The 16,868-nt window shown below is 43.9% G+C and overlaps 1 protein-coding gene across 7 annotated transcripts in view; it reads left to right on the top strand.

Annotated features, from left to right (window-relative positions):
- Klhl3 (kelch like family member 3) overlaps nucleotides 1–16,868 on the top strand; it is a 155,391-nt gene that overhangs the window by 59,983 nt on the left and 78,540 nt on the right. For all 7 annotated transcript variants that reach the window (XM_029562966.1, XM_029562965.1, XM_008831815.3 and 4 more), the window contains 2 exons: nucleotides 5,288–5,409; nucleotides 12,279–12,441. In XM_029562966.1, the coding sequence (XP_029418826.1) occupies nucleotides 5,288–5,409; nucleotides 12,279–12,441 (285 nt within the window). The remainder of the gene's footprint in view (nucleotides 1–5,287; nucleotides 5,410–12,278; nucleotides 12,442–16,868) is intronic.

Below are 16,868 nucleotides of genomic sequence, written 5' to 3' on the forward strand. Positions count from 1 at the left end.
TCTATCTATCTATCTATCTACCTATCTATCTATCTATCTATCTATCTGTCATCTATCTATCATCTATCTATCTATCATCTATCATCTTCTATCTATCCATCCATTCATCTATCTATCTACATCATGTGTGTGGAGATCAGAAGGCAATTTATGAGAGTCAGTTCTCTCCTCTCACCATGTGGGCTCTGGGTTTTGAACTCAGGTAGTTAGTTTTGGAAGCAAGCACCTTTACTCACTGAGCCATCTCATTGATCCTATGAGAGAACTTAAAAGCAAGAAAATGTCCCCCAAAGTCCTTTTGTATGGAACAGGGCTTCTTAAAGTTTTTCTACTCATGATCCCTTTTTCCTGAGAATTTTTTACATGACTCTGGGTTATGTAAAAATATGAAATAGGTATATAAATCAGACATTTACTGGTATTGACATTAAGACATTTATTTTAAATCATTTTTCTGAGACATGAGTCTGTAGCCCAAGCTGGCCTAAATTCACTATGTAGCCAAGGATGACCTTGAACTACGGATCCTCCTGCCTCCACCTCCAAGTGAGGATTAAGTGAATGTGCCACCACGTCCAGTTTATGGGGATTGAATGTGGGGCTTCCTGTATGCTAGTCTAGTAGTCTTCCAACTGAGATACATCCCCAGTCCTATTTTTAAGAAATTCTTTGTTATGCATGTAATGTTACCATTTATTAAAGACAAAAGCTTTTTATTTTTATATAATAAATTTTGGCTGAATATTTAATACTGTAGGGCACAAAATATTGTCAGTGTTTTTCAGAGTTAATTGACATTTTGATTCTCTGTCAATGCTGAAAATGCCTCTTTATATAAATATGTAGTACAGAATGAGAAGTATGTTTAAGGCCATTTCAGAAATTGTTGGAGGCTGGAGAGATCGCTCAATTGTTAAGAGCGCTGGCTGCTCTTGCAGAAGACCCAGGTTTGAATCCCAGCACCCACATGGTGACTAACAACCACGGGTAACTCCAGTTCCAGGGAATCTGATACCCTCTTCTAGCCACTGCACAACTTGGGTGCGCTTATGTACATTCTGGTATAACACTTAGACACATTAAAAGAAAAGAAATTGTTGGAAATTCATTCTTAATCACAAGTCAAAATTTATTTAACTTAAAAAATGAAACTCATGTCAGCTACTCAAACAGAAATTTTTAAAAAATAAATTAAAATTAGCATACAACGTATTAAGCTTTATTATGGCATTTTAAAACACAATTTCATTAGGCCATCTCAAATCCCCTGCCTCCTTTTATACAGTGGCAACCTAACCCTTTCATGTCACTTGCGTTCTTTGTCTTCCCTTCTTTTGTCAACACCACCCCCATGGTGGTCCCTTTTCTCTCTCATGGCAAATACCCACATTCACACACACACATACACACACACACACACACACACACACACACACACACACACGGGGGTGTCAATCACATAAAAGCTAGGAAGCTAGGATCCACACATGAGAGAGATCATGTGGTGTTTGTCTTTCTGAGCCTGGGTTACCTTGCTTAATATAACATTTTCCTGCAAATCTCGTAATTTCATTTTGCTTTATGGCTGAGTTAAATTCCATTATGTATATGTACCAGGTTTTCATTTTCCATTCATCTGCTGACAGACATCTAGGCTGATTCCATTCTTGCTTTGTGAATGGAGCAGTGCTACAGATGGATGCACTAGGTATAGGACTGGTATAGCTGGGTCTTCAGGTAGTTCTGTTTTTAATTTTTGGTGAGACCCGCATGCCGATTTCCATAATGGCTGCACCAGTTTACACTCCTGCCAGCAGTGAATAAGGTTCATCTTTAATTCTCACACGCATTTATTACTATTGTTTTCTTAATGATAGTTATTCTCACTCTTGTGTGATGGAATCTCAGAGTAGTTTTAATGTGCATTTTCCTGATTGATAATGATATTGAACCCTTTAAAAATACATATTGGCCATTTTTTTCTGCTTGTGATCTGTATGTTCATTTCATTAGCTCATTTACTGTTTAGTAGGGTTTTTTTTTTTTTTTTTTGAGGGGGAGATGTTAAATCTTTGCAATTCTTTTGCATGTGTGTGTGTGCGTGTGTGGAGGTCAGAGGACAAACTTTGGTACTGGTCCTCTTATTTCCACCTTGTTTGAGACAGGGTCTCTTGGCCACTTCCTAACCCAGGCTGGCTAGCCCCCGAGCTTCTGGAGATTATCCTGTCTCTGCCTCTCATCTGCCCATTGGGATGCAGTGGGATTACAGATATTTTCACTACTATATGCAGCTTTTACATGGGTTCTGGGGATCCAAACTCAGGTCATCAGGCTTGTGTGACAAATGGTTTTACTCACTGAGCCATTTCCACAGACGCCTAGTTCTTTATATTATATATTCTAAATATGAATCTTTTTTCCAAAGCTGGCAAAGATTTTCTCCCATTTTGTAGGCTGTTTCCTCTGTTGGTAGTTTCCTTTGCTTCAAATAGCAACCTTTAAAAACAAATATTATAATACAGCATAATCCAGAAATACACTACTTTAATATATGCTGAGGAGTGACAGGAAAATATTTTAAAATTCTTTGTTTTCTATAATTAAATGTTTTTGTTTCTACAGGAGCAGAACACTGCACTGCATAATAAGTAACAGTCTCAAATCTGAAGCTGTGTGTTTCAGGCAGTGTTCCTTGGCGCTGAACGGGATGACAGCATGCACAGAGCAAAGTGTATGTGTTGTGTGTTCAGAACCAAGGCTGCAGAGAAGCTGAATGGTGTACCATGGGGGAGCACTGCCAGAAACACCTCACATTCAATCACACGCTTGATTTTGGATTAACTTTTGGTCGTTGTATATCCAGAAACCTTTTACTGTGGCCAACATGTTCATGGCCCTACGGTCAGTTATGCACTACCATATGAGTCATGACTCACAGTTTAAGAACTGCAGTCTAGAAAACTGTTTGAGTTTTCACATTTTGAGGATCATAGAAACCTGAAAGAATCTGGTAAATATCATCTGCTATCTTCCCAGAAAAACTATACTTGTGTGCGTGTGTATGGGTGTGTGTGTGTGTGTGTGTGTGTGTGTGTGTGTGTGTGTATGTGTGATAACTACACATACAATACACCCAAGTATTTTCAAACAATTTCAGTAGCACCTATTTGTTTACCCACAGTTATAAAACCCTAACCTGATTCCCACACACAAATTCAGACAGAAAACGACTAGTCAGTCCAGGTCCTAACTACTCATATCAGAGCTTCCGAACCTCTGAGTTCTTGCAATGGGCTGCTCTTTTTTGTCTTATTCTTAAAGCATAAGTTCTTAAAGTTGACTTATCCTTTGTGCTACAGTTACCAATTGGACCCTCATTAATAAGTTTCTAAATAGCTATTTGGATGGAAAACTGGTGATTTCTTTGTGCTTGTTTTGTACATCTTAGTGTGAACTCAAGAGAGACTGGGGACCCGTCTTATGAGTAGAGGAATAATTGGTCACCTTTCCCTGTTTTCACCTCTGCCTCCCGCCTCAGGATTCATTGTGCTGGACCCTAGTCACTGGACTACACAGTACTCATACAAGAGAGAAGACCTGTCTACCTGGTCTACCTGTTTTGACAGGGAGGCAGAAGTCAGGAATTAGCAGGCTCCCACCCCATCCACTTTCCTCCCTGTTCTGGAGTCATTCAGATCTAGACCTATGTCAGGATAGATACTGAGGATTGCTGGAGGCACCGTGTGCCGAGTTTTCATGCATCTTGATTGTGGGTGTCTGTGGGTTTTGTACTGTGCTGTATGAATTCCACAGAGAGAAAACAACCATTAGGCTCTGTTTTCATACTCACATTAGGACTTCTGAATGCATTGTTTCTTGTAGTCAGGTTGCCCTTTATTTCAGCCTACAAAGACTTATGTGTTGTCTCTATTTCCTGAAGTCAGTAACCCTTCTGAAGAGGCTTGGTTTTAGATCGACACAGGCGTCCACAGAGGCAGGGACTTTGGGACTGGGAATATGGTGCTGTTGCTGCTCTCGCTTCCAGCGCCATGTCCTCCCTTTCTTGGATTCTTATCAGGGGATTCCCACTACTCTTCTTGCCTCCGGGTTAGCCCTGCTCCCTGCTGCTCCTGCATCTAAAATTTCATTCAAAGATTTCCATCTGTTCTTGTCGCTCCCCTGTTTAAAGCCTCATGGCGGTACAGCCCTTGGGATGGAGTGCAAGCTCCTTTTGCTCCTCTCTAGCTCTTTTCTCTGCCCTGTTCCTGGTGTAGAGCCACAGCAGCTGTCACTGCTCCTCAGAGTCCTCTTGGTATTTTCCTCCTTTACACATCCAGCCCATCTTTGCTGTCGGTTGAGCTCCTCTTCGTGGTAGATCAGATGTGGCCTCTTCTAGGAGACTTCGTTCTAGTTGCCATGCAGTGTTGTTGTTCCTCCTCTGTTTCTGGGATTTAAGATGACATGATTATTACTACTGTGGATTCCAAAGTCAGACTCCCTTTCAACCCACAAGGCCCCTTCTTAGATGTGTGATTACAACAAGATGAATGAGCTGCTCTCCTGGGCCTCAGGCCCTTTCCTTTTATTTTTTTATTATTTTATTTTATTTTTTGGTCTTTTTGACACAGGGTCTCCCTGCAGCCCCAGCTGTCCTGGACCTCACTATGTAGACCAGGCTGGCCTTGAACTCACTGAGATCCGCCTGTCTCTGCCTCTTGAGTGCTGGGATTAAAGGTGCGCGTCACCACGCCCGGCCTGCCTTTTCCTTTTAAAATGATGATAATATCAATAAACCTTGTAAGTTGCCGTGAGGCTTGGAAGAGGCAATAATTTAAAGTGTTTGGCCACAGTTGGCGCTTGACAAATAGTTTTTCATGCTGTCATGGGTACTTTGTGTGCATGTATGTGTGTGTGTGTGTGTGTGTGTGTGTGTGTATCCCTTTTACAAGACCTGTCATCCTTTAGGGCAGGTACAGAGCTTGATTACCATTCCTGATCCTGGATGCAGAAGTTTTCAGTAAGTGCTATTTGAGTGAGTTATTGCACACCAATTTGTCTTCAGAATGAAAACAGGTGGCGGAGTACAGAATGCCTACAATTGGGTTTATGGGTAATCTGGAAACTAAGGTCAGTATGACCTTGGTGTTTCTGTGTTTGAATCTCTTCTGTTGTTTCTAAGAGCACAGGCAGGACTTTGACGTTTCCAAGACAACGAAGGAGGGCCTGTAGAAGTGAAGCATCCGTAGGTGCCAGATTCATGTCCTTTTGTTTTTGTTGTGATCTATAGGTGACATGTCCGAGAGTAAAGCCAAGAAGATTGAAATCAAGGATGTAGATGGGCAGACACTCAGTAAGCTGATCGACTACATCTATACTGCAGAAATTGAGGTGACTGAAGAGAATGTACAGGTAAACTCTGCCCTGGCTAGTGGCTCGCACCCTGCACACCCAGGACCTACTATTTCGGTACCCCTTCATTTAACCCTCACAATTCCTCAGTGATCAAGGATGAAATGGAAGCTGCAGAGAATTTAAGTGACTTGCCCTGGGTCACATGACCAATAGACGGGCCAGCTGGCCCTAAATGCCTATCTGCACAGCTTAGGTATGGTTGCACAAGCCTGACAACAGGAGTGAGAAGTCTTTCATTCACGTGTCTAACCAATGAAGGAAGAACCAGAAGCTGGGTGACCCTTCTTCTTCCCAGGCCATTTGATCCCCAGGGTTTGAGTGTTTGGATGGTGAGGCTGTTCACATTTGTTCTTTTTTATCTTTAGTCATCTGACGGCATCTGAGCACTTGGAGGTGCCAAGCATCAGGATGGCGTCTCAGCTGGAGTGTGTGGCTTTGACATATTGTGTGTGCCTTTTCCCTCTGTCACAGCCCTGCCTTGTCCTAAGCCATCTGGAGCCTGGAAAAGAGGAGCCAGTGAAGACAGGATGCCCACGTTGTGCTTCGGTCAGGGAGATAACTGGGGTGGCACTTCTGAACCCCATGGGTCACTGGGATGAATAGACACAGGAAACATTCTGCTGTCATTATTTAATACGAGTTATGGCAGTTTATGTGATTTGAGATGTTTTGTTGTTTTGGTTTTGCACAAATCATCTTATTTACTTGAGGCTTATAGCTCTCTAGTGGCCGAGATACCCATTTCCCTTACCTAGAACACTATCCCTTTCTCTAGGTTTGAGCTGTTTGAGAGACTGAACTGATAATTGCTTATTCTTTCAATTCGGCCTCAGTGTTTGAATTCCTGTTATCTACCACTTTCTTTTTTGGGCACTGTGAATGTAATGGCGAATTTGCCTTTTCTGGTAGAGTCTGTAGTCTAGGGGTGAAGACAGACATTTATTAAATGAACATGCAAGTGATGTCTATACACAGTAAGAGAGGGTATCAAGGGACTCCATTTGGACGAAGGAGAGGGCTTAGGAAGGGTACTTTTAGAGTTAAGCTTCAAGCTGAAGCTGTGGGGTAAATGGTGGGCTGAAGGTGGAGGGTAATTTTGAAGAGTCAGGACATAGGCAGAGAGAGACACACTGCATCTGAGCCTGTGGAGCCTGCTGTGCCAGAGGGACAGTCTCCCAGCTTACCACAATTCCTGCAGTGATTTGGTCTCATCTTGCCTCATCCTTTTTTTACATAAGATATATTTTTATACATGCTATTGTTCTGTTGCATATGGAGCAGTGTAGGCAGTGAAGTGGTTGTTTACTGGGTCTGGCAACAGAAGTAAATGACTTGAGTAGTGACAGTAAGTACAGAGCAACTTAGTATAAAATGAGGATCAAAAAGGTTGCAGAGGATTAAACATATTGACATAGGTCAAACACTTAGACTATGGCCTGGCGCATGGTGAACCATAACTCTTGGCTGTCATTCCCTAAAATAGGGGAAGTGTTGATACCATCCATTACTTGTACGCAGAAGGCACTGTCTGCTTTCTCCTTTGCTTTCTCCTTTGATGGGGACTGAGGAAGCGTATCCAGTTAGGGAGTAGAAAGGTAAGGAGTAGGAGTCATGAGGGGGAGCAGAGACTAACCCCATCTGACCTACTAGGAATTCTCTTATGGGAGGATAGTTTAGGCTACCTCCTGGGGAATGCCCTGGATGTTTGGCATTGCCAGAGGCCTGGGCCAGGCACTAACTATTGCTCTGAGGAGAGGGCCCTTTGTGGGACCTGTTAAGTAGCCAGGGGTAGAAAAGCATGATCTAGAAAGCATGGGGTCACGGGCTGTCTCAGTCCTTCCTCCCTTGCGAAGGGCCATATAGACGTGTTCCTTCATTTGATAATTTATTCAACATGTTTCTCTGATCTTCTGCCTTATGGTAATACACAGTATGTGCAAAGAAGTTGCTGTTATGGACTGCTACCTGTCACAGAATAGGCTGGCAGACCACATTCTGGTAATATTTGGGCCAGACTTTGGAGGAAGAAGGGGTGCTCTGGTCTTCCTCTTCTGTCTTCCTGCCCACGCTCCACTGAGCTGTGAGCTGCTGGAGGAACGTGCTGTCTTCATGTTTGTGTGAAATGGGGCAGGACAGCATCCACAGGGCTTTGCTTGGGAGGCCTGTGTGGGGCCTTTGGGAGAACTGTACTTATCTGGAGTTAATCCAGTATAATTTCTTTTCTCTTTTACTCACTTTCTGTTCAGGTCAGAGACAACCTTGGGAAAAATAAAAGAAACAAAAGCAAGGTCTAGAAAAGGGGAGCTTGGATAAAAATGTAGATTCTTCATCCCATTGTTAGGTACCTGCCAGGGCGGCTGCTCATGTTGTTTATGAAGACAGTGAGGGTTTGGTTGCCAAGGAGATGAGCATGGAGACACAGCTCAGATACTGGGACTTAGCTGAATGGCCTTGAGAGTCAAGCCTTAGCCTCTTCCCACCACATATTCTTGGAAAGACCAAATGACTCTTCCATGGTGGAGGTGACAACAGTCCTGGATGACACTAATGTTCATTAGAATCCAGGCCTGCACCAGACACTTCATTTAACTATCATGATCACCTAGTAGGAAGACTAACATGATCCCTCTTTTGCAGCTGAAGGGGCTGATGCATAAAGGAGCTCATTAACCTGGGTCACATGGGCGTAAGGGAATTGGAGACCCGAACCCAGCTGCCTTGGACTGTGCTCTGTGGCTATGGCAAACTCTGGCTTCTTGGTAAATGGATGATCAGAGCTTTGGCTTCTGCTCATAGTGCTTAGTTATAATAAAAAGTGACATTAACTATGCATTTGTTATGCATCAAGCACAGTGTTCACTCATACATGTGTCACCTCACACGATTCTCACAAGCCTTTATGGCAGCACTATGATCATTCTCAGTGTGCCCTTGAGAACGCCAAGGCATGCTGAGATTAGGTAATTGTCCTCAGCCACGTGGCCAGCAAGTGGAGACACCAGAACTAAAAATGACACTTTTCATCACAGTGCTGTTCTGTCAGCTCTCTTGTCCCATGTACCTCCCTCCTCCTCTCAGCAGGTTCTAATTTGGCACTACTGTTTGGTCAGCCTGCCCTGAGAGAAGCTGGGAGAGGCTCCGGGCAGCCTTCACCTGGCACTCTGGCAGGCCCTCTGTCGTGCCTGGCCCTGCCCCCCATGGATGGAGTTCCAGGAGTAGGTATTTTCTGAGGCAGGGCATTTCCTCTTGTTTTTGCTAAAGGAAGCAAACTCTGTGACGGGATATCCTCTGCTGTGTTTTCATGTTATCTGAGGGAGAGAAAAACAAAATAGGTACAACACGTGAAAAATGGAGGATTGGCCATCTGCAAGCTGAGGGGAACTCTTTGCTGAGGGCCCTTCCAGAGCCTCTCTTTGGAATATGCTGCTGAGGTAGTAAAAGGCAAGCTAGACACTTTTTGACCCGGGGCAATCTTCCGTACTGATGGGACCTGCCAACTACTCATTCCCAGGCCCCAGCTTTCTCTTTCCTAAAGGGGTCAAATAGTCCACCTTATGATTCTATCCCAACAGCCCACTTCAAAGCTGAGAACACAGCTGGGCCTGCTGGCCATTCTTGCTATGGCTGACACGTCAGGATACTTCAGACAAGAGAAGAAGAAATTCCCTCAAGCCCTGCAGATGTGGAAGAGGGAACCGACTGGCCAACTTATACATGTTTGTTTCCTGGGGATTTGTTTTGTATTTGTGTATAAACCCCAGAGCCCCATTGGATGGGGCCCAAGTCTATTCCTGACATGCAGTACTTGAGCAATGACTTATCTCCTAGCCTCTACATCTTCCCCCTCAATCTTCTGACTGCCTCTACTTTTGACGATGCCCTCCTGAATGCAGCAAATAGAGGGCAGAAAAGGGCCTTTGACTTACTGTTGATCGCATGAGGTCAAAGAGAGAACAGGAGCAATCAGAAAATCCATAAGCCCTGTTCATTTAGGAAGTCAGTTCAGAAACACTCTTAGGCAGGAGTGGACCCAAGCAGGATGAGCATGTGGAAAGGTGGGAAACCTTATTTTTTTGCCCACTAAGTGAGTTTTGTGAACAGTAGGGAAATTGAAAGCTATGTGGATAGTTTTGTCTAGGGAGGTGTTAGAAACCGAAATTGTAACCCAACAGTATGTGCAGTAAATATTTATTATTGTGCTTCTTTAGCTGTTTGTCATGAGCTTGAGAACTTAAGCACTAAACTGTGTTGCTTTCTTCCTGGAGAGGAGAAGGGGGCAGGGGGTGGGGGAATTATGTGTCCCTGGCATGATCCTTCTAGGGCTTGTTAGGGAATTCAATCTGGAGATGGACAGGATTCTCAGTAATCCTGGGAACTACTGGTAATAAATAATCCCAGCTTAGCACAAATAAGTATCCCAGGTTGAGTAGACCTGAGAGGTCTCCTTGTGCTAAAACTGGCAGGGTCCCAGGCAAAACAGGATGATTGGGAAGGGGTATCCTGGAGGTCACTTGGAAACTTGGTGCAGAGCTTTCCATTCCTGGTGTGTATTTGGAAGAATGGTTAATGGATCTCCACTTCACTAGCAGGCAGAGGCTAATCTGGTCCTAGAATCTGTGTGGCCAGGCTGAGCAGGCTCACAGGTTAATTGAGTTTCCCAGTTTATGGCTGCCTAGTGGGGATGGAGCTCAGGTGGTTAGATTTGGATTCTGGCTGGCTTCACCTATCATTTGAAACTCTGAGGCAAGGGTGATTTTTATCTTTTTTTTTTTTTTCTCTTAGGAATAAATCAGTGGGCAGAAAATATCAAGGACATGGTGCCAATTTACTTCAATCTTGCTGGGGACATGGCAAGTGGGAGGCAGGGTGGAGGAAAGGAGGAAGCACAGTTCTTCTTGTCCCCAAAGGAAAAGTTGAAACTGTTAAAACAGGCAAAGCTGTCTTTGAACAGTAGTCACTTGACTCAGTGTGACATAGATAGTAGGGTTCTTGGCTTGGCAGTTGATGCATTGGGCAGAAATGACAAAGAAAGACCAACGGTCCAAATTTTAGCATTGGAAATCCTGAGAAATCCCTCAGCCTTACCTGGGTAATTGGTCGCCCTTGTGGAGGGACAAGGCCCAGGAATGGGCAATGAGGTATTGTTTTTGGCCTAAGAATGTAGAGCTGATGGGAATCTGAGTGGAGGCTTAGAGCTGTTTTGGGAGAAGGTCAGGGTTCAGAATTTAAGTTACTTGAAAAAAAAAAAAACGTATAGTGCCTAGAATAAAGAGAACGAATGCAGGTGTTGCCGCAGCCACGTCTCTGAGTAAGCCACTGTGGGTGGGAATCACTGGAGTTTGTCTGGCTAGCCTGTCTCCCCGAGAACCAGGGAGCACAACTGAGCACAAAGGCCTTGGAATATGGTAAGTGGATGCTGGGATCTGAAAGCTAAGGGGCCTTAAATCAATGCCCTGCAATATTTTCTTCTAAATTTCTTTTTGGAAAATTACCGGCTTCTTTCCCAGAGTGAAGGTAGCGGAGCTGCCCAGTTGCAGTGGAATCAGACTTCTGTTCTGTTTTTGTGTTCTAGAGGGCAGGCATCAGCAGCTGTGGAAAGCTTGACAGGGATTGGTATTGTTGCCTAGAAGGCCTGCTCAAGCCAGTCTTCTCTGACTCTTAGGAAAAACACATGCACATGTACCTGAACAAAAACTATTTCTGTTTTCCATGATACAGTATAAGTAAGTGTCCAGTGACCTTTCAAATAAAAACTCAGCCCTCTTTTTTCTGAGAATGTACTCAAATACTCTGCTTTTTACTTATTGGGTAGGAGGATTGCCTAAGTTCTGAGGGGTTTAGAGTGAGTTTCTTGTTTCAGTCAGATGATAAGCTCCATATAATCAAGATCTGGTTTATTTTGCTTACCAATGAACCTAGGAACCCACCTAGACCATAGCTTGGCACATAGACTCTATGGTTAAGAATGATCTAGAGCAACCCAACAAGTACCTTTCTGAATGACAATAGTACACAAAAGGTTGCATGGCAGTGGCTCTCAGACTTGCCTGGCTATTAGATGTACACGTGGGAGCCTTAAAAAGTCTCAATGTCCAGGCAACACCCCTCATCTATCAGAATCTTTACATGTGACACCTGGGCATCAGAATTTAAAATTCTCCAGGTGGGGCTCAGTGGTTAGGATCACTGGTTGCTCTTGCAGAACACCTGAATTTGGTTCTCAGCATCCACATGGTGGCTAACAACTGCCTGTAACTCTAGTTCCGGGGGGTCTGATGCTCTCTTCTGGCCTTTGCAGGCATTGGATGCATGTGGTGAACTTATGGACATGCAGAAAAACACTCATACACATAAAATAAAAATAAATTAAAATGTTTATTTTTTAAATAAAAAATTGTTCAGTAGATTCCAATATGTGGCCAAATGTACATAGTTTCTCTGTGTGTGCTGTACATATGTTATACATGTGTTGTACATATGCACAGAAGTTCCTGGTCTGGCAGCTGCAAGTGTTACTTGAGTTCTCCTTAGAAATAAGTAGGCTTTCAGGTCCTGTCCTACACCTGCTGAATCTAAACCTTCATTTTAATAAGATCCTGGAGATTGATGTTACCCTGGAAAGCACTGCTGGAGGCTAGAGCAATACAAAGAATTCACTGGTGCCCAGGTCTCTGAAGTGGACAGTGGTAGGAAACAAGATTGGAAAGTAGGTTGGGAGGTTGGGACATACTGAGAAGGCAGTTGTGGGCCATGGACAAATCTGGAACATGAGATGAGATCAGAGAAACGCGACTGGAAAGGTGATCTAGGGGGACGAGTTCCTGCCAGTGGGATCCGCTGTCTCAGAATGTCGTCCTCTTTTGCAGGTGCTCCTGCCCGCAGCTAGCTTGCTACAGCTCATGGACGTTCGACAGAATTGCTGTGATTTTCTGCAGTCTCAGTTGCATCCCACCAACTGCCTGGGCATCCGTGCATTTGCTGATGTGCACACCTGCACTGACCTCCTGCAGCAGGCCAATGCCTATGCAGGTAATGGGGCCCCCACCTTCTCTGAGCTTATGGATTTAATCACGTGGCTTCCCGAGGCTCCTCAAAGGTTTTGAGAAGTGGTTCCTACTGCAACGCAGCTTAGTCTAGAGAAAAGACACAAGTGAAAAGGCAACAACAGACAAGTTTAGCTCATTGCTGAGGGGAGTACGATTAATGACTAGATGGATGGTACAGCCAGGAGAGGAAGGGAAGCTGAGAAATCTTAGGGCCAGGCTTGTAAATTGAGCTTGGTGTTGAAATAGATCCTTTTTGTTTGAGACAATTTTTCTTCGGTTAAACTGTCCTGTGTAGGTAATGTTGAAAGTCAAATACTGTTTCCAGGCTTCCAATCATTAGCAAGTATCCCTGCTCTTCTTTCTACTGTCTCATGTTCTAGAGCCACCTTCTAAGTCTTTAAAATATAAGCTGAGGGTGGGGGAGAATGCCCGAGATCCAGCACCAGAGAAGCAGAGGCAGGAGGGTCACCACAAGTTCAAGGCCAGCCTGGGATACCTAAAAGGATCTGGTTTCAAAAATAAAACCAGTCAGGCATGGTGGTACACCATGGGGAGGCAGAGGAAGGTGGATCTCTATGAGATTGGGGCCAGCCTGGTCTACGTAGTGAGTTCCAGGCCAGCTGGGGCTGCAGGGAGACCCTATCTAAGAAAAGAACAAAAATAAATGAATAAATAAATAAAACAAAACCAAAACAAACAACAAAACACCCCCCCTGCAACCCCCGCAATGAAAATGTAGATCTAATTCAGCTTAAAACTAGTTCAAATGCTACCTACCTCCATTTATCTCAGCAGTCTGTGAGTTCTGTTAATTTAAAATCTGTTTTAGATACCATTTGTTGCTTTCTCCAGAAAAACATTTGCCCTTCACAGGTCTTTTCTCATACACAACCTCTTATCCACTCTTCCTGATCTGTCTATCATTCCTACAACTCGACAAAATAGTGCGGGTGTTTTGATCAGAAAACATATTTATACATTCAGAAAGGCAACTAATAATTGTGTTTTTCTTTCGTATGTGTGCGCCGCTACCCCTAGACAGATGGATGATCCTCCTCAGTCTGACAGCGCGTTTTCTAGGACACATTTTCACGGAGTCTCGGGAAGGTGTAGAAGGGAGAGTGACCATCCAGTCGTGACCAGTCATGTTTACCAGGATAGAAATCTTCCTTGCCATTTATTTTCAGCTAAGGGAAACATCCAGAATTATCTAGGAAATGGGTCTAGCCATTCTAATTGTGAGATTCTTACATGGCTGCCACTATGCCTTTCAGTAAAAACTTAATCTCATTCTGTGCCCAATAAACACTGTAGTGCCCGCTCTTCTGTCCTGTTCCGTGTCTCCTATCCAGCCAGTGTCTGGGAATGAGCTGAGGACATGCTGTTGTTCACCTGCATCTCTTTGTGCTTCATGGGATGACAAGCACGTGCCCTGTTCCTTGGCATCCTTTTCTTCTCTCGTAAAACTGCTACAGACTTTCATTTCTCCCTGAAGTCTGTCTGTGAAGTCACACATCACAGTGGTTAAGGTGGTCTTGGTGATGACTTTTGTGAAGGACTTTTCCAGTAGCACTAGTTCTAAATCCTGTTGACTCTTGCTGGCTCTGGACCTGGACTCTCCTGTTGTCTTCTGTTTACTGTGCTTGCCTTTCTCTTCGTGTTCTTTACCTACATCCGCCATTTTTCAGGTGCCTTTCCTCTCCTAGCAAGGGTTCCCGTGCTTAGCCTTGGAAGGGGCCACTTTCTTGAAGGATATTGTTCAGGCTTTGCTTAACAGGAACGGAGCCAGGCCAGGTATCTGCTTGTATATGTTCTCATTACAAGTGTTTGTCAGTATGATGGCAAGGTGCAATGCTTGGATGCCATGAATTCCGTTTGCTCCTTCCTTGTGTCCCTCACTAGCCCTCTCCTTTGATGCAGTGTACTCACGAATGGGAATGCATACTGTATATTTTTCTACTTTGAGCATCTATGTTCTCTCCACTTCCCCCTTTTCCCTGTCTAATGGTAAGTTAAATCTGTGGGGTGGTGGAGAGGAGGCATTGTCCTGGTGCTTTGTAGGAGGGTGGAGAGGAGGCATTGTTCTGGTCCTGATGCTGTCAAAGTTACTGGCTTCTGACAGCACTGTGGGTGCACATGTATGTACATAGATAGCCTGGTGAGTTTAATTTATTGAGCTATCATTTTGGGTCACTCCCTATGCTAAGCAATTTTATGAACATTATCTCCTTTAATACAAACAACAGTTGAGGAAACCAAAGTGCCAAGAGGTAAAATGGTTTGAGGTTATGAGCTACTAAGGACAGATGCAGAACCCAAACCCAGTCAGTACTTGCTCCAGAGCCACGGTTTGTAACCATTACCTCCTACAGCTTCCCATCCCGGTTTGCACACAGTTAGCCCTGTGAGTTAGTAGTGAGGAGTACAGGTGCCTAGAGTTGGCCTTTCCCCTGGAAGTGTGTATCTGGCAGCCTGTGCCATGGAGTCACACAGTTCCAACACTAGGCAGAGCAGCTGTGTGCTGGACACAGAATGAAGTCATCTTGTGTTTGGGGAAGCATAGTGTGTGTGTCTTACTGGTTGGACTGTAACTTCCTAGCATGTAGAAACTGTCCCCTCACTGCATGAGTGACCCTTCCTACCTTCCCTGGCTCAGTCAGAATCCTTGCCAGACAGGGAACCTCCTGTCTATGGTGCAGGATTTTTGTGCAGCCTGTGACCATCTCCTAGATGGCATTCTGTGCAGTCTCAGTCCTGCACAGCAAGGAGATCATATTTTTAGGGGGTATTGATAATGCAGACGTTAAGACCACAATGAAAAGACATTAGAAGGGAAGTGAGGGTAAGTGTGCAGTCAGAGAAGGAAGTTGAGAACAATCACTTCTGTCCTCTTTCACTGATGTGGGTCTGCTTCATTTCTTTGGTCTTATGTCCCCAGACTTAACCGAGGTCTGTGATCTCTGATGTCACTGGTTCTTGAGATAGATCTGTCACTTTGTCCCGTTGTGAGTGTGGATCTCTGGGTATTCAGTAGGGTCTCATGCAAGGAATAGTGTTGGGCCTAGGGCCATAAGCTTCCTAGGCTTGTGCTTTGCATTAGGAGGTATTTTGAACTAAAAAATTGCAAGGAAGCCCTTTTTGGTCATAACCAGGATTCAGACCAGCTAATACTTAGGGCTGAGACACCCTGAGCCTGTCCCTTCTCTGATGGGGATGATATACCTTACTCTGTTTTCAGGATGGTGGGAGAAGATAAGGGTCAGAAGAAGAGTGTCCTGTAGGAGGAGACATCCTTGAGGCTGGCTCTGAAGCTCCTTGCCAGACTCATCAGCTGTACCAAGAAAGCCTCAGAACTGGGTCCAGGCTGGAAAGACTAGAAGCCTTGGGTTGTCACTGCTAGTGCACAAGCCACATACACTTTGGAGGAGAACCATTTCCAGGGCCTCTGACTCCAGTTTCTTTATCAGAAACACAGGCAGATGTGTTTTGTCCTGCCTCCCCAGCCCTTCCAGACTCTAGCCAGCTAGGCTGGCCTTCCTTGCCTATAACCCCCAACTTCCTTTGCTTTTTCCTTTTCTGATGAAAGATTTTTTTTCTGGTATTATTATTATTATTTCAGCTTTAATAAAAAAAACTCACTCCAGAAAAGACAGCCTTGTAGAAACACTACAACCTCATCCAGAGAGGAGCTTAGACAGCATCTTGGTGTATATACCCTTCTGGGTCCTTTTGCATCTATTTCACTGAATATGTATGTTTTATAGCTTTATTTATTTTTTTGCATTATGTTCTGAACAATTTTCCATATCTACAGTTACATTTTTACCATTATACTGAAACTTCAGAGAATGTATACTCTTCTGTGAGGCAAGTTATCTTCATGCAAGGCTGAGAAGCGATTAGTCTCTTCCCTTACCATCTCTGAAAGGGCAGGGGAAGTATATTGAGCACCCCTATAGAACTTATGTAATATGGCTTTTAACTGAGACAGAAGCATCTGCACACTTAATACAAAATCATTCTTGTCCAGATTCTTGAGCAAGCCTGTCTTACTTTGTTTTCTGTGCCATGTGGATGTATTATACTTGATTAATGCTCTGTTGATGGATATAATGTTTCCAGCTTTTCTCTTATAGAACATACTTCAGTGAGCATTTAATTTTTTTTTACATTTATGTTATTTTAGTTGTTGAGGTGTCTCACACATGCCAAGGTATACACACACACACACACACACACATATATATATATATATATATAATATTCAAATTGGCTGTAAAATAAAACATCCGTTTGAAAATCAGTACATAGTTCAACTGGGAAAAAGAAAGGTAGTAGAGCCCTTTCTAGGGAAAATAAAGTACGAAAACCAAATGGTGTGAGAGTAACAGCCTCAGACCTAGTTGCTGC

Source organism: Nannospalax galili, unplaced genomic scaffold (genome assembly GCF_000622305.1).
Source record: "Nannospalax galili isolate Female #2095 unplaced genomic scaffold, S.galili_v1.0 scaffold735, whole genome shotgun sequence".
Classification (NCBI taxonomy): Eukaryota; Metazoa; Chordata; class Mammalia; order Rodentia; family Spalacidae; genus Nannospalax; species Nannospalax galili.